Below are 19535 nucleotides of genomic sequence, written 5' to 3'. Positions count from 1 at the left end.
CTTAACACAACGCGTTGCTTTTGATTCTCACGGTTGTTCCTTACAATTATAACCGCCTCTTTATCTCAGCTCTTTTGGAGGAAGTGTCAATAGGCCCTTAGTATATATTTAGATCGGCTATAAAACGAGGTCTTCTCTGTTTGCGGCTCCTACTTTTGACTTATGGCTCCCTTTCTCTCTCGCTCCGTCTCTCTTCTCTTAACTCTCCGGTCCATTGAGTGGTAGATGATGTGGCACTGTGCGTCTACCTATCAGTCTAAATTACGGCTAGGCTTGTCTCACCAGGTGTGTGTGTGTGTAAGTGTGGGTCTGCATATCTGAATAAGTCAGCACCCATGGTGGTTAAGTTAGCTGATGTGTGTGTGCGAGCGCATACATTTTCTAAACATAGTGAGCTGCCTATGGAGGTATTCTACTGTTGGCTGTCCCAAAAGGTAGGCAACTTAATTATGCTGTCGCTTAAGATACCTCATTCGGGTCAAAATCAAAGGTGACACTGCAGAAATCAGAGAATCCCAGAATGCACTGCGACAAGCTTAGTGAAAAAAAAAAATACTCACAGTTGCAAGAATGTCAGACTTGCAAAAAATATATATTTCTTCTCACAATTGCGAGTTTGTATGTCATAATTTTGACATTTTTCATCCAATTCTGACTTATTTTTTGCAATTACGAGTTTACATCTCACAGTTCTGACTGTTTTTCATGCAATTTTGACTTCTTTTTTTTTTCAAACTCGCAATTGTGAGTTTATATCACGCAATTCTGAGAAAAAAAGTCACTTTTGTGAGTTTATATCTCGCAATTCTGACATTATCACACACAATTGTGAGTTTATATCTCAAAAATACAAGAAAAAAAAATCTGAATTGTAAGATGAAAAGACACAATTGCCTATTTTTATTTTTGTTTGTTCAGTGGCAGAAACGGGCTTCCGTAATATAATGCACCTTTGCTGCATGAAAGTATTAAGTTAAAGAAAAATAAAAAATTTAATTCAAGTATTAATTAAAAAAAACAACAACACTTTTTAAACACTTAGGTTACTAATGGTTTTCAATTCAATTCAATTCAAATTTATTTGTATAGCGCTTTTCACGATACATATCGTTGCAAAGCAGCTTTACACCAAATTGACATTTTTACAATATATGTAGTAGTAGCTTGATGTACATATGGTAGAGATGTGTGGTAAAGATCAATTAATGACGTAATCAAACAGACAAAGAACACTATAAATTAGTAGCAGAATACGGTAGTGCTGTATGTTTTCAGGGTTGGCATCATCTGAAGTCCTCTGTGGGGTTGGCATCATCTTTTCTTAAGTGTTCAAAGCTTCAAAGCTTCTTGGTAATGGTAATGTTTAATGGTTTCCACAAAAATATGATATCAAATATATATTAATATAGAAAACCCATGAGGCCTTGCGTCAAAAGTGGGAGCGTCTTCCGGTTCAAAGTAAACAAGCAGGACGTGACACTCATTCATTCAACAGTTGACAGGAGTGACGGGCAAATGAAGCCTCGTGAAACACAGAGACTTTCCTCTGACTGTTTCGGGAAAAGATTCAAAGCTTCGAGAGTGTCGAAAACAGCGCAGTCTGGTGGTTAGTAAAACATAAAGCAGCCAAAAGCCTGTGAAGCTCTGTCGGAAAAAATATTCACCACAATTTCCATAGATCGACTCATGTTATATGCACAAATAAAAGCCTAACCGTGTGTGTGTTTGTTTGTTGAATTTCTGACTCTGATAAATTAATTTACCCATTAAACAGTGCCATTAAATGCCAGTACGAATATCAGTATGATATACATATACATATATTAATTGCTTATGGCAAATATTTAATTTTCCTGAAATAATTAGTATTCTTCATATTACTTGTATGACTGGGTATTTAAAAATGTAATTATTAAATAAGTCCCAATGAAAATGTACTCACAAAGTAAGATCTGGGGGTCAAACTTTACGACAAGCAAAGTGAATCGAGGCTAAATCTGGCGTGCCCTTTAACACAAGCTCTGATGTCTCGGTTCAAATGTCATTTCACTAGTTGACAAGATTTAGTGATCCAGACTTGCTAACGATGTGAGAACACAAATTCGAACAGCATATGTTGTCCCTAAGAACCGTAATGACATCTCACATAAACGTGTGCCACTTTACAAAGTAAACAATGGTCCAAAAAACACTTAACCTCTTCGCTAATTAGCACACAAAATACCATTGGTATACTACTACTGCCGCCTCACCAGAAGTTGTACCCACGTTCTTTTTTACAGTAGCGCCCCCCGGAAACTTGTGGATAGAAAATCATTCTTTTAATTGTTATATTGTAATAATATTTTACAATATTAAGTTTTTACTGTATTAAGATAAGATAGTATTAATTATGCATTGTTTATAATTAAATGAACTGAATATGTTAATATAGATTTGGTTTAAATGTTATGATTGATTATATGAAATGTTTATTGCTTGATTGCTATATGATTGAATGATTGATGATGTGTGTATGGTTTGTATCTTGTTTTTTATATGAAAATAAGATGTAGGCAGTGAGACAACTCAGTGGATTAGCTCAGGAAACAGAGCTGATGTGTATGATTCTGTGTGCGTGTGAGTATAAATGCATGTTTATGTTGAGGTCGACATTGCCTGCAGTTAGTGAGTCAGGATGATAGGCGTATGAGCACTGTTAAGGTTAAGTGGCCCCTTGGGTCTTGTGCGTCGGTTAGCTTATGCAGCCCCTCTGTATGAATATCCATGTGACTCCTCATATCTGATATCTGCTCATAATTTGCACTCTAACTCTGGATGTTCTAGTGCTGAAAGCCCAGATGTATACTCGAGGCTTTTGGCATAACGTTATGAGGAGGTTTGATTCAGTGAGTGTCTTCTTGAGTAGAATACAATGCTTTTTATTGGCACATCACAAGGGCCGGAATTGATGTCTCTGGTACTGCAATTGAAAGCAGTCATGAACTTATTACACTGACAATCCTCCTGGAGCAACCTAGGGTTAACAATGGTGATGGCTCATAATTAAAAACAATTGTTTTAACAATAGTGATGACTCCCTCATCACAGGAACCAAACCACCAACTGGCTGTTTAAAGCTATTTCATGAATTCTGTCTTATGGCCAAAGTCTCCAAAAACAAGTTGGACGCATGACAGAGTATTTGTGTGCCAAATACACTCCTTCAGGGTTCATATAAGATTCGGAAGTTTTTATATTTTATATTTTTACATTAACAATGTAATCAATATTCTATTTATTAAAGCCAAATATGAATCTCACCAAGTTAGTGTTTTTAATAAGCGTTTTACATTACATATATAAATAATAACTCAAGGCAGTAACAATTTAAACTATATATTTTAATTGTGGAATTATGTTCAGTTATTCTTTTTAATAGCTAACTTTTAACTATTTTTTAATTTTTCGGATCATCAGTCGTCAAAGCTGAGTAAATATGAGATTTAGTTAAAATGTTACCAAGCTGATTACTCACTAAAAACTCCCACAGATCATGTTTTCATGCCATTTTAAGTCTTATTTGGACATGAAGTGGTTATATCTAAGTGCGTGAGTCTTTTACGTACTTTTAATTAGTTTTTCCATTAACACCATTATATTGTTCATTCAGACTGATTGCGAATGTGGAAGGCGGGATTTATCACATGGACCAATCACGGCCGAACATAACCAGTCATATCCAATCATATCACAGTGGATTCATTCATTCAACATTTTGAGTAGACTCTGCCTTTGAGGAAACACCCCTGCTCTATAGATACTTAAGATTAACCTGAAATTAGCAGAAACTGGGTGTTATGTCTGCTTTAAGTAAACATAAAATGAAAATTGAATACATTTACTTTCATAACACACATTTGTGGTCTTAATGTGTAATATTCATCAGTTAATGTGATTGCAAGGATTTAAAGGAGAAGTCCACTTCCAAAACAAAGATTCACATATAATGTACTCACCCCATTGTCATCCAAGATGTTCATGTCTTTCTTTCTTCAGTCGTAAAGAAATTGTTTTTTAAGGAAAATTCAGCAGTTTTCTCCATATAATGGACTGATATGGTGCCCCGATTTTGAACTTCCAAAATGCAGTTTAAGGGGGCTTCAAACGATCCCAAATGCGGTTATAAATGATCCCAGCCAAGGAAGAAGGATCTTATCTAGTGAAACGTCATTTTCATAAAAAAAATAAAATTTATATACTTTTTAATCTCAAACACTCGTCTTGTCTCACTCTGCCTAAACTGTTTTTGTTCTGGTTCATGACAGTTAGGGTATGTCGAAAAACTCCCATCTCTTGTTCTCCTTCATCTTCAAAATCGCTGTTTTACCTTTTTTGTTAAGGGTGTTTGATCTTCTTTGCATGATCACTTTGCAAAGACTGTGTCGGTACTTTTACAGTGATGTAGGATGATTTTGAAATGATTTGAAAGTTGAAGGAGAAAATACGATCAGAGTTTTTCGACATACCCTAACTGTCTTGAGCCAGAATACACAGAGTTCAGGCAGAGCAAGACAAGACGAGCATTTGAGAATAAAAAGTATTTAAATTGTATTTTGTTTATGAAAATAACCGATAGTTAGACTAGATAAGACCCTACTTCCTCGGCTGGGATCGTTTACAACCGTATTTGGGATCGTTTGAAGCTGTATTTAAACTGCATTTTGGAAGTTCAAAATCAGGGCACCATATCAGTCCATTATATGGAGAAAAAAGCTGAAATGTTTTCCTCAAAAAACGTAATTTCTTTACGACTGAAGAAAGACATGAACATCTTGGATGACAATGGGGTGAGTACATTATATGTGAATCTTTGTTTTGGAAGTGGACTTCTCCTTTAAAAAATAGATTTTTTTAATTACAATGCACGTTGGCGTTCGAAAGGTATTAAAAGTTTCTTATGCTCAACAAGACTGCATTTATATAATCAAGAAAACAGTAATAATGTTAAAGCACTGATTTCTGTTTCAGTATATTTTTAAATGTCATTTATTCCTGTGATGAATTTAAGCCATAAAAAGTAGCCATATTTAGTTACTGTTGCAGTTAATTTAGCTTGTCTTTATTTCTTTTTAATTTATCAGTTGTTGCTTTTATTTGTCAGGATTGTAAAAGTGGCAGGAACATATGGGGTCACATCTCCAACAATTCAGTCTCTTTAAACATGGAAGTAAAATAGGTTGCAAATGCAGTTTTGATGTTGACATAATCCACTGCAGCTCTTGGATTTTTGATGAACTGAAATCTGACTGCATTGTGAATAAATTCACTTTTAAGTCTTTCTCAAAGTTTCTCCATGATTGGCCCAGAACTGTTCGAATCTATAAACAACAAACAAGCGCAGGTGTCTCATTAAAACAAGGAAAGTTGTTTTCACTCGCAGTATTGATTGCGTTTTATTTAAAAGCGAGACTAATGACCACTTCTGTGATAATATTAATGATAATGATGAAGAGGTGCTGTAGGCCTGTCCTAACAATGACCATGCTGAATTTGCTGCAGGCATGACACTGACTCTGTAGGTCTTTTTGTGGTTGTGTTTTTCCCTCATTTTGAGTTTCCAGTAGTTTTTCTTCACTGCCCACAAGTCTCCCACCACTAGAGTGTGTTGCAGAATTTAAGAGCTGACGGCTTTGACACAGTGGCAGGAGAAGAAAATAAACAAAGGGATAAAGAACTAGAGAAGGATTCTCTGTTTCCCAGCCCGTCTCTCTCTCTCGTCGCTCCATCTCTGTCTAGCGTTTCGGTTCTGTCAGCTAGCATGTTAATAATGCCATTAAGCCACACATTTGCAGTCCGCACGCTCTCATGGGTCGACAGATCAAAGATGCAGTGTCTCAGCCACTAACAACAGACAATCTCACACATATCTACATGCTCACACACACACACAGCCGCATCACCAAGCCATACAGAATGCTAAGCACAGCAGCTGAGGAAACAGATTTTCCTGTTGTGCGTCTTTATTTATTTGTTTGCTTGACAGTTAGTTTTGCCGCGCACAACGAAAACCTGTCGTCTCGGGCGATATTAAATGAAAGCTTTTGGCGGCAGGTGTCGTATTACTGCAGGGATGCATTTAGAATGTCGATGTATCGGTGTATAGCGCATGGAGCAATGCAACCCTCTTATTTGGGATGTAATTCCGGGGGAGGGATTTTAGGATAATAGTTTTATTTAGTGCGCGCGCATGTAATTCTGTAGTGAATAAATTCAAAGAAGAGAATTTGGAGTTAATCCAGCCTTAAACCTTTCCTCTATCCCTCGCTTTTTCGCTCTCGGTCTCTTTCTTGCGCTATCTCCTGCTCTTTTGTTTCTCGTTTCCCCCTCCCTTATCCCATCTCCCGTGGGAATGTTCTATCACTAAAAAAACTACTTTATTTTTAAGGGGATGTTTATCTGAATTAAAGAAAGTTTTATCTTGCCTCACACGCTTTTTCAGCAATCTAACCAAAATAGGCTTTGTGAAGCTAACTCCAACTCGCACTCTGTTCCTCTGGAAGTCCTCTCTGAATAATAACTCATGGATTTTAGATAGGAACAACGCAATGCCTTCCCACCGGATCCCGTATCTAACGTATGAAATATGAATGCAATTTCCATTCGGTGCGTCCGCCGAGTACGCAGAGATCTTTAAAGCCTCTGAGTTTCTTAAATCTGATTTAATATCAGCGCTGTGCTTTCCACAGAAGCATCTGCAGAGGTGAAGTTATGTGTGAAGTATGAATTGTTAATTAATGTGCCTTTTATTGTCGTCTCATCCACAGCTCAGAGCCCATGCGGTGGATATTAACGGGAACCAAATGGAGCCTCCTATTGATCTGTACATTTATGTCATTGACATGAATGACAACAGACCCGAGTTTAAGAATCAGGTCTACAACGGATCAGTCGCTGAAGGGTCCAAACCAGGTATGCATCCACAATAAAAGTCATGGTGGTGATTATACTGTGATGATGTGTATAGTTTATCATTTTATATGCCATCAAAGAAAAGCTCAAAGTAATCATAAATTAACATTATGGTGATGTCATGATTAGTAAATTATCAAGAACAGTGTTGGTGATTTCACAATTCTGGTGTTAAAAATGATTGAAATCATCATTACCAGCGTATGACATCACAAATGTTTTCACAGTCAACATTAAGATCACTTCCTACTCTGTGCGGAGGTATATGATACCATATTTATCATTATTTGTTTATAATATGTTTATATTGGTATTTGTTAATAATATTTAATTATGATGTCCAGTGATATATTTAGGTATTTGTATTATTTTTAATACATTATTTATATATTTTATATATTTCATATTTTATTTTTATACCAATATTTATTAACTGATATGTGTAGTAGTAGTAGTAATAATAATAATAATAATAACAACAACAACTACAACAACAATAATAATAGCAATTCTAATAATATTAACAATTCTAACAAGGGTATTATTGTTATTATTATTATTATTATTATTATTATTATTATTTGTTTATTAACTGACATGTGGTATAGTAGTAGTATTAATCATTTTAATAATTTATTAAATATACTGATGAATCCTATTTAAACTTTAATTATTATTGTTATTATTACTTACAACTTTATGCATAGGTATATTATAACTTAGTAGTATTAGTAGTAGCAATAATAATAATTAGTATTATTATTATTCTATAATAATAATATATCATAATACTAATTAGTTTTAAAGAATTTATTAAAATATATTGATATTATATACATTTTAGTAATGATATTGTTATTATTATTATTATTATTTGTTTATTAATTATGATGTGGTGTAATAATAATAATTTATTAATATACACTGATCTTTTATAAATTATAATAATGGCATTATTATTATTACTTACAGCTTTATGTTGTGTATATGTGTGTGTATACACACACACACATTTATATATACCCACACACATTTATTTATTAACTACTTTCTAGTTTCTGTTTCATGTATAATATAACATAATTTTAACATACATATTTCATACACATATATACACACGCATTTATTTATTAACTACTTTATTATGTATTAATAATATTATTTTCATATATAATGTAACATATAATTTTAACACATGCTACTTAATGTCACAAAAAAAGGTGGCCTAAATGTATTTACACAGAATCACAATCAGGAAAAATGATATCATCTATCCTCAGAATGTTGATCATGGATTTGTGTGCACAACAAACAATAACCAAGATGTGTGCTGATTGTCATTTTTGAAGTTTGTAGTATGCATCAGATTCTCATCGCTATCGTTGTACTAATATAAGACAAACAAGGGAATCTTATTTTTTCTCTTGATGATTTATTGAGAACCCATGCGAATCAGCCCTTTCTATGAACGCTTCTCTGTGCTCTTTGAACCGGCATTCCCGTCGTGTCTAACAAACACAGGTTCGGTTTCTTCCTTTATTCTCCACCTCTTCGGGGTGTTAGCCGTCAGAGTCGACTCACTGAGCAGCCAAAGCATAGACTGTGAGTCAGATTGTGTCCAACTTCTGTAATGTTACGGCCCAGAAAGCTTGTCTCTGAGGACAAAACTTTAGTCTTTATTTTGTTGAGCTCTCCACACAGAAAACTTGATTCTCTTGGGAATTCATAAACAAAGAGAGAGCAAAAAAAGAGCAGCACAATATTTTCTGTTTCCCTTCAGTAGAGCGTGGGTCTGCTCCACGCCAAACAAGCACTGTAAATTATCCATGGAAAACGGACGCGTTACAGGCTGTTCCATTATCCCTCTGCTGTCCGTGCTGACGTCCTCCATGTTTCACGCGAATCACAAACATGAAGTTCTCGCGAATTCAAGCTAAACCCGGCTCTGGGCTCTCGGGAGGCCGCAGTTAATCTCATTGCCTTGAAAATGGCAATGCCAATATTGGCCGTTGATCTTCCGCGATCACAAGGATTTAATCGCAGCAGATGTTTTGTATATTTTAAACGTGAGCGTTGAAGGAACATGTTTATCAGTTTAACTCACCAAGGGAAGCTTAGACCAAACAGATGCTCATATCAGAGTGTCTCTGAAGTATTACAGCGGATTTTCCATCAGCTCCTGCACTACAGGCCACGTTCAAAGAGGAGCATGCAGGGAAGTGTCCTTATCACCAGCCGCAGATGTATGTGAACTTATCAGATCAATTCAACAGAGGGATCCATCTTTAAATGATACATTACTGATTTCATTGCCAACAGAATACCTATTTGGAGGTGTAGACACATAGAGTAATTGAATTGTGTCCGTTGCTGCCTAAACACAAGTAATCACCCAATTACTGTGCATTTAGAGAACTAATCCAATTTAAGTTTAATCCAATTCGGCTGTGATTCAGACCTGTATCAAATTAAACTCTTTAGTGTGAATCCAGACATTTTTCCCCCTCATAATTGTTGATTCATTGTCATGACTGCAAACGATACAAGAAGTAAAGTAATTGCATTTTGTTCTTTCGGTCAAATCAAGTCAGCATTTATTTTCCTTAAAAAATAAAAAAATGTTTGTCAACTTTTTGCACTGGTGCGCCTAACATTTTTTCTTAGGTGCACCAGCACAAAAGTTAGGTACACCCACATTTTCGACCGCATCGCATTTAAACCATTTACAATTATTCTAATTCTTATTTTTACATGATGATATGATGAATGGATGGTTCATTTTTAACAGCAGATTCAGCTGATCTGCACATCCCTGCACACGTATATAAGCTTATAATCACTCGTGCTTTTAAGGCAAATCCACGCTAAAAAGAATAACGTTAACTGACATCAGGACGTGACTTTCCGCAATCTCTGATGAAATCGGTTGGGTGTTTGAAAGCCTACTGGATCCTTGGACAAAAGTTTACAGGGGTTCACCCAGTTTAAGAAATTTCTGATCATAAAAATCTAATTATATGTATTGTTTTCGTTATAATGTACTGATTCAAATTAGTAATCAATAATAATTCTTATTTTAATACTCGGCGTCCCTCCCTTGACACGCTCTCGTGTATGAACAGGCAGCAAATCTGGGCGGCGTGGGCGCATCAGGCGCAATCATCAAACATATTTCAAAGGAAGCCGGCACCACGGTCATTACCGTCTTTGCTGGGTGATTTGAGTGAATATTTGCATTTATTCACATACGATTTAATTAGAAATGGTGCCCTGTCATGATTTTGGCTAATGCAGGACACTACTGAATGATGCGCATCAGAGGGGATTTAGAAGTGGGTGTACGCAAAGCCGACTGATAAAGAAATGGGTATAAACAGGTTCTGCACTACACCACTGCATATTACCCTACTCAATAGCATTAAAACAGGCGTAACTCCCTTCAAACTTTGTCTGGTATGTCACCTTTTCTGTCACAACTTTTCAAACAGATTTGCCTGATGAAAAAAGTATTTAAAACGGGTTCACATTTTAGAAAATGTAGTTAATATTTGCATCATTATTGATTTATCTCATCCACCCACGACCCACCCGCAAATAATCAGAATGCATTTTTTATTACCCGACCCGTGGATTATTCGCAGCACCTGCAGATTTAACCGACATCCACGCATCACTAATTGCTGGCCATGGTCTTCCCACACTCCCTTCACTATCTCTGATTGGTTTAGACCACGATATGGGCCTAATGTGTGTCTGATGAACCACAATCTCAGAGACTTTTTTTTTTTTTTCTCTCGAACGGCTGGTCGCACCGGTGTGACCTCAGATTTTTTTAGTCGCACTATTGAGAAATTAGGTCGCACTCTAGAGCCTTGTTTGTACAAGTGGGAAAAAAATTCTCTTACAGGTTCTGGAATTAATTTTTACTTGAAACTACTGGAAGTTTATCCTATTTCCTTTCTTAATAAATGTTTCTGGTCTTATTTTGAAAGATTATTTCCAAAATTATATGACATGCACAGGTTGTCTTTAGTAATAATTTTATTACAAGACAAACATTAGTTGTTCAATTTTCTTTTAAATTAATCTTTGTAAATAAGACCAGGAACATGCGGATGTGCACACACATAAAATAAATTTGACTGAAAAAAAGCAATTTTTGTGGTAAATGAGAAAGTATTACAACATTACAAATTGTAGCTAGAAACAAATTATTTTATTTGATTCAGCATAAAATGTATTACACATAAACATTTAGGCTGCACAACTTAATAAATATAAACTATGTTCTCATAACATATATAACATAACATAAACTATGGAACATAAAAAAAGATAATTTAAGGAACATCTCAGTATTTTTTGTTCATACAATGAAAGTCACTGGTAACCAAAACAGCTTTGTTACCAACAGTCTTCAAAATACCTTCTTTTATGTTCCACAAAAGAAAGGTTTGAAACAACGTGAGGGTGAATATATGATGGCAAAATGTAATTTTTTTTGTGGTGAACTTTCCCTTTAATGTTCTTATTATTATTATTATTATTTTTAAATGAAATGATACTTCAAACAAGAAACTAAATACGCCAGCAGGTGGCGGTAAATGTCTTTATGAGTCATTCATTTGATTTGTTCAAATGGCTGAAATGAAGTAAATGGCTCTGTTTATGAATGGGCCTTTGAATCATTGGTTCACACAATTCATTCAAAACGTGGACTCATTCAGAAACTAACCACCGTTGTGTTGCTCAGAGAAGTGCAACAATTCTGCTGTGGCATCACATTTAAGATGGTGATAAAACAAGACAATATCAGCACTCATGCTCTTGCTGCCTGTGTGATATTGTGTGATATGTGATATATATAAATATAAAGACAAAACACATACAGGGGCATTTTTTTGCAGCAATATCTTGAATTTTAGGGCATAACTGCATTTATGGAGTTGTTGCCCTGCATCATATTTGTCAACAGTCAACTATATGAAATATAAGATGATATACAGATCAGGGGGCGGGGCCAACGCGTTATTTTTCATAACTAATTAAGTTAACACGTTAAACTGACAGCCCTAATATATATATATATATATATATATGTGTGTGTGTGTGTGTGTGTGTGTGTGTGTGTTTATAATATATTTATTTATATGTATGTTGGTAAATGTATTATATACAATACATTTACAAAAAATAATTTGTATGTGATAAATTACATAGTCGGAAGTTATTCCCTACAGTTTGTCTTCATTCAGTGATTTGCTCAGAAATACATCAGATTATGATAGATTATGATAGATAATATTACAACAGCAGTAAACAGCATAAGCTTGATGATATTATGTAATCATTGTATTCAGAGAGGAAAATACATTTTGGATTGGATTTGAATTGGTTTTGTGTTATGGATTTTGTATAAGAGTTTGAGGGGAAACAGAATATTAAAGTGATAGTTCACCCAAAAATGAAAATTCTGTCATTAATTACTCACCCTCATGTTTTTCCAAACCCATAAGACCTTCGTTCATCTTCAGAACACAAATTAAGATATTCTTGATGAAATCTGAGAGCTTTCTGACCCTGCATAGACAGCAATGCAACTGACACGTTCAAGGCCAAGAAAGGTAGTAAGTACATCGTTAAAATCGTCCATGTGACATCAGTGGTTCAACCGTAATGTTATGAAGCTATGAGAATACCTTTTGTGCACAAAGAAAACAAAAATAATGACTCAATTCAACAATTTCTTCTCTTCTGTGTCAGTCTTCAAGACATGTTCACAAGAGTACGCACGACGCATGACCTTACTGCCTTTCTGTCAGGACCACTATCATCAATTAACTTACAATTAGCATACATTTTCTGTTGTGGGTATAAAATAAAATAAATATAAAACAACATAATTCAGTGGTTTGTCTCAACGAAAAATATCCAAAGTCAAGTCCTGACTGGACAAGAGGAGTTGGGGATGGAGGTGGGTGCTCCTGAGCAAAGCAATAGCTGCTGAATAATGACTCAAAGGACCTTATAAAGGGAATTATGATTGGCGTCATATCCCTAGAGGTAGACGTGGATCAACTGAGTGTCAGCTGATGCGAGCTTGACTAACGTGACCTGCCAGAACTAACGCTAAGCTCCATTTCTGGGCCTTGGACGTGGTAGTTGTGTTGCTGTCTATCGAGCTCTCGGATTTCATAAAAAAATGTCCCGAAGATGAACAAAGGTCTTACGGGTTTTGAACGACATGGTGAGTAATTAATGACAGAACTTTCTCTTAAACAATTCAGACTAAATAAAAAAAGCAGTCTTTATAAATAGTTTTCTTTTGGGGAATTATCCAGTTTTAGTTACAATGTATGAAGCAGTTAAGGCAGCTTCACAGTTCGCGCATTCTCAAAGAAGTGTCTCGGAGTGTTCTTGTACTTTTCACAATAATTAATCCTAATTTTTGCTTTTTTTCCCTCAATAGCCTGTAGAAAATTTGCATGCCAAAAAGTCAGCTGCACCACCCAATGACAGTGTTTAGAAAACTCTTATTTCCAAGCTTGCGGAACTGCTGTAGCCAATTATCTTTTGAAATGATCTATCTTCAAACTATTCTCTGTTGTTTTGCGTTTTACTGGCCTCAAAAATCTGATGCTGCCTCGTAGTTTAGTCAGATGTATCGTTGTTTACTTGGCTTTCTGTTCTTTTGTGCAAATAACCAATGACAAGGGGATATTTTCGCTGTCTGTTGCAGAGAAAAAACAAGAGCGGCACGGCTAGAAAATTCCGTTTTCGCACTTCACACAGCCGATAAGGAAATTTGCTAACAGTGGACGATAGGACGCTACTCAGCGCTCAGCCTCAGACAGCTGGCCATGGGGGTTAATTAGGCCCTGACGTCCATGCACGGGAGAGAAGAAGAGAGGGGAAAAGAGAGCGCTGAGAGGAGAGAGGAATGTTTCAATCAGTTTAATGGACTTAAAGTAGGCGTCTGCCTCTGGCTCTCTTTTTTTGCAGGAAAAGTCATTTGCCTCTTCATAGTCCTCAAAGGACTCCATATGGCTACGGCCCTGACAAAACAGATTTGCTTTGAAAGCCTCACCGTGAGGGTGGTGTGAGACAGTGCTGAGTGTAATCTGCAGTGGAAAACGGAGTGATAACAGCTTGGAGGACTGGTTTAGTCTGGCTAGCAGCTTGTCTCGGACGGACAGTCAAGTATAGAGAGCTTTTATGTCGTATTTTCAGCGTAAGCACGTTGCGATCCGGCCGTACCGCGAGCAATTGAAAATTGGGACAAAGTGACTGCGAGATGGATTTTGCGCGCTCCGCTCTGAAAAGAATACTTATTTTCGCATCAGGCAGCTTCGAAAGGACGCGCGGCTTTCAGCCGAGCCGGCGCTGCAAGGGTCGGTTTCCATTCTCAGGCTGGTTATGTTAAACTTGTTAAAACTAATGACTCCCCAATTTCTTATATACCTGTGAAAGAGAGAGTCTCCCGACCAGCACGCGTCTAATGAAAGGAGGAATTTTGAGCTTCAGTGGTTTAAGTCGAAAAGCAATTACAGCATTGAATTAGTTTTCAAATTAAAAAGCAATTGAAAAGGCCCAGGGGTTAACTGTTTCCTGCACGGTCATCTCTCTCACTTTTACACATAAAGAGCATTTAATCCCGTTACAGAATGGCACTCATTGAAAATTGAAGGCGACAGAGTTGACATGCAACTCTTTTGTCTTCTTCATCCCTCCGCATGTGTTCGCTCGCTCTCTGCTTGTTCAAAAATTGATGTAGCCCTATCAGAAGAGGGCTTAATTGTTTTTCTTCTCCCTTCGCTCATTTCTTCCTTTTCCTCTTTCTCATGGGGCGCAGTGACAGATTCTGCTCTGAAACTTAATGAACTTTGAAATGGAACTCTCAGCCACAATTATCCCCTCGTAGGTGTGTTGTCACCAAATGATGGTACTATCTCCACACAATTACAGCGAGGCCGGAGAAACCCCCACGCGGCTAAACGTGCGGCTGGCCGCCCCCCTCGGACCGGCTCTCTGGGTCGCCGTGGCCATTAATATTAAATGACACAAGTGCCTGGAACACAGGGGCGACAGAATGACATTAACACAGAATGACAGGGTGACATTTTGCCCACGTCGCAAGGAGGTTTATCCTCCGTTTCTCTATTTGGAGGCCCCTAATTGCTCGCTCACATTTGAGATGGTGCGAGACAAGCTTTCAGAAATCGATAAACTTGTTTTGGGGACTAAAGACCCCCACCCGCGTCATACGGCACATGACACCTCGCACTCACACATTTCACACTCATACGCACCCAGCCTCAAATTGCTGTTTTTAAACACGCAACCTCGTACTAAAAGAGGCAAGAGAAGGAGCCTTTAAAGGTAGCAGACCGTTTTTGCTGTAGTCATTTTTGTATTTTTGTCCCGGTTATGTCCTTAAAATTTAAAATGTTAAAATGTTTTGTCTTTTAGTTATTCATTTTAAACATATTAGTTTTACTCTGACTGAAATTCTACACGTTCTGGCTTTACCTTCTTATAACTTTAAATATTTCAAGTCAGCCTAGTAAAATATAGATAAATATCTAATAAATAAATATATTATCTAATAAATATAGATAATTAATAAATATGTATATATAATAAATATTTAAGTATTTAAATATAATAAATATTTAAATATTACATATAAATTGGAACAGTTACATTTCTTTGAATTATCATCATGATGCCTGTTTTATCTTTAAAAAAGTGTTCAAATAATAATAAAAAAAGTGTGAAAAAATTTCTATAACAACAACAGAAACCTTTTGCCCCTCCTTGGGCTATGTTCCTGATTATGAAAATATAAAAATATTTTGTCTTTTCGTAGTTATTAATAAAAAAAAAACTGTTTTGACTGGAATGGTACACATTCTGGTTACTATATAAAAATATAGATAAAATATAGATAATTTATAAAAAAAAGTCATTTTAGTTTTTTTTTATATATAATATTATATTTATAATATATATATTTATGTAATAATTATATATACGTTAAATAGATATATATTTAAATATTTAATGCTATATAAATATTTAACTGAACTTTTAAGATGTAATTTAAGATGTAATATTTCATTACATATTAAATATATATTTAACATTTAAATATTAAATATAAATTGTAAATTGATGCATTTTTTAATCTCAAAAAAATCTTAATAACCAAAAATGTTATATATATATATATATATATATAAATATAATAAAATAATAACAAAAACACCCCGAGATCAGATATGACGTTTGGACACTGCACTGACTTGGGAAGCAGTACAAAAAGTTTGAATCACTGATCAAATAGCCACTGTTTGTGCGTGTTTGTTCTTAGCGACTCGGACAAACAAGCGCAGCTGCTTTGTGACAGAAATGGAGCGATTATGCATGCATTAGTGTTTTGATTCGTGCTTGTTTACCTCTCTTCCTCTGCAGGCACTTCTGTAATGCAGGTAACGGCCTTTGACGCCGACGACAGCACCACGGCAAACGGACTGGTGCACTATCGCATCCTGAGCCAGACACCACACATCCCCATACCTAACATGTTTACTATTAACGGAGCCACCGGAGAGATCAGCACCATCGCTACGGGCATCGACAGAGAGGTCAGTCACGTCTCATACATGTAAAAGCAAGCATGCTTCCAGGAAGCTGCGTCTGGTTTTTCTTTCAAAGAACTGTTGATCAGTGTGTCATGCGTTTTTTTTTTTTGGATTTCTCATCTGGTAATGGGTTTGAGTGTACGAATGTGTGTGCTTACATACACCTTGCCATTCCACAAAGAGTGTTTGTCTCAGCCGTCCTCTCTGCGTTAGAAAATAATTAGTTCTTAGCTGTGGTGTGTCCCTAGTTTCCTGTGAACAACATTGTGAAGAGACATTCTTGCACTGTAACAAACAGCGCTGTTAGAATCAACTTAATGATCAGCCTGTCCTCTGAGCTGTCTGTGACCTTTTCAAGTTGAAGAGCAGCTATCTGCCCTCCCAGAACACCCCATCAGAGCAGGACAACAGTCACAGGTTCAGTGGCAAGGATGCTGAAAATGCTGCAAAAATCATGGCTGAATTTCAGTCCGCAAAGTATCCTAGTAGTACTCAGGGTATGTATCAGAGATATTTCTGATAATTGCAAATAGACTTTTTGCATGCTACTTTGGGCTAATATCTATGGAATAAAAATTAAAACAATGTTATTGTGACTTTATCTCACAATTTTGACTTTTTTTCCTCAGAATTACGTGATACAAACTCGCAATTCTGACTTTTTTTCTCAGAATTGATATAAACTCGCAATTGAGAGTTATTAAGTCAGAATTGCGCAATATAAACGTGCTATTCTGAGAAATGAAATCAGAATTGCGAGATATAGTCACAATTCTGCCTTTTTTTTCTCAGAATTGCGTTATATAAACTCACAATTGCGAGATATAAAGTCAGAATTGCGAGATATAAAGTCACAATTTAGACTTTTTCTCAGAAATGCGATAATAAACTCATAATTATGAGAAATAACATCAGAATTACAAGATATAAAGTCACAATTCTGACTTTTTTTCTCAGAATTATGTGATATAAACTCAAAATTGCGAGAAATAAAGTCAGAATTGCGAGATTCAGAGTCACAATTTAGACTTTTTCTCTCAGAATTGAGACGTGCGAGAAATAAAGTCAGAATTCTGACTTTTTTCAGAATTGTGTGATATAAACTTACAATTGTGAGAAATTAAGTCTGATATAAAGTCACAATTAAGTTTTTTATTCTCAGAATTGCGATATTTTGAGATAAACTAATTTAGACTAATTGAAACTCAGAATTCTGACTTTTTTTCTTGCAATTTTGAGTTAATAAAGTCCAATTTTGAGGGAAAAAAATGACCTATATGTTCTCACAATTACGAGTTTATAATTGTGGTTCAACTCTGACTTAGTAACTCGTGATTGCATGTTATAAAGTCAGAATTGCAAGATATAATCACAACTGCAAGATATAAACTGGCAATTTAGAGAAAAAAAGCCAGAATTGTGAGTTTATGTCTTGCAATTCTGACTTTATAAAAAAAAGTCAGAATTTTGAGATAAAAAGTCACAATTACCATTTTTTATTCTTTATTCAGTGGTGGAAACATGCTTCCATAAATATCACACACAAATCCCATGCGCTATGAAAAAGTTGGAGCAACGCAACTATCACATTCAAGGCCCAGAAAGATAGTAAGAACATTATTACAATACACGAAAGGGAGGAAATTGTTGAATAAAGTTGTTATTTTTGTTTTCTTTGCACACAACTCTTGTAGCTTCATAACATTGAACCACTGATGTCACATGATCTATTTTAATAATGTCCTTACTGTGTTTCTGGGTCTTGAATGCGTTGCTGTCTATGCAGGATCAAAAGGCTTTACAAGTTTGAAATGGCATTAAGGTGAGTCATGAATGACAGAATTTTTATTTTTGGGTTAAATATTCCTTTTAAAGGGTCGATGTTGTTTTTGGACCCCACTGACTTTCATTATTTAGATAAAAACAGTTCCTCAGACATGTTTGGAAGATGATGCTACAAAAGAAGACAAAAATTAATAGTAAGACTGCAGCTCTAACCGTCCTTAAAATGTATCCCGGCACCTGATTTTATTTCATGCTGAAATAAAGTATGTGCTTGATTCCCAGGATAGTGTTTATTTCTCGTGCTCTGTAAAAGGTATGCAAATTGTGATTCAGCCTCTAAATCATATCTGGGATTTTCCAGCTTGTCCTCTGTTGCACAGCAGAGATATGTACATGCTCTCGAGTCTTGTTATACTTATTATTTCCAGACCCACCTAGAATTAATTCAGCTAATCATCGGGGTCTTCTTAGTGTCTACTTTAGAATGCAGTTGACTTCATTTTCAATACATGCATGCACTCACATACCCACACAAATGAACTCTGTGGGTCATGGGAACAGCTTTCCCATAACTCATCTGAGTCTCAGAGACTGACCCATCCCACCAGACGTGTTCCCCTCTTTAACCTCTTCATTAATCCCCCTCTCTATCGCTCTAGCGATCCCTCTTTCTTACGCGCGCACACACTCTCTCTCACACAAACACAAGCGCGCACACAGTTGTGTGCTCCTCCTTAACCTCCCTCTGCTCCACTAATGAGCAGGGTCATTCAGAGGTCCATTCAATTTATCCCAGAATGCTTAAGCGGACCTGCGGGGAAGTCTTTCAACTTCCCCTTTATTTCTCCATCCTACGTGATCCCTTGCTTTCTCGACACAGATTCTAGTCCCATTCTCATTAGCATCATATTAAATTATTGCAATATTTCTAGTTGTAGTAACTAAAGAGACCATTCGGCGTATTAATTATATAGTGCTGCTGCTCAAGTATAATTAATGATGATGGTGATGATGGTGATTATCATCACCATCATCATCATAAGCATAGCTAGTAGTAATAATAATAATAATTATTATTAATTATTGTTACTTACACTTCAGTGCCAGAACTATTAGTTATGAAGTTAATACGTTTATTTTGTAATAGTAATAATA

General features: G+C 35.9%; 1 protein-coding gene across 2 annotated transcripts in view; it reads left to right on the top strand.

Moving 5' to 3' along the window:
• cdh4 (cadherin 4, type 1, R-cadherin (retinal)) overlaps nt 1–19535 on the top strand; it is a 262132-nt gene that overhangs the window by 205087 nt on the left and 37510 nt on the right. For both annotated transcript variants that reach the window (XM_051123120.1, XM_051123119.1), the window contains 2 exons: nt 6807–6951; nt 16426–16598. In XM_051123120.1, the coding sequence (XP_050979077.1) occupies nt 6807–6951; nt 16426–16598 (318 nt within the window). The remainder of the gene's footprint in view (nt 1–6806; nt 6952–16425; nt 16599–19535) is intronic.

The sequence above is a fragment of the Labeo rohita genome, chromosome 11, assembly GCF_022985175.1.
Source record: "Labeo rohita strain BAU-BD-2019 chromosome 11, IGBB_LRoh.1.0, whole genome shotgun sequence".
Classification (NCBI taxonomy): Eukaryota; Metazoa; Chordata; class Actinopteri; order Cypriniformes; family Cyprinidae; genus Labeo; species Labeo rohita.
Note: the sequence above shows the minus strand (reverse complement) of the source record. Positions and strands in the feature narration are given on the sequence as shown.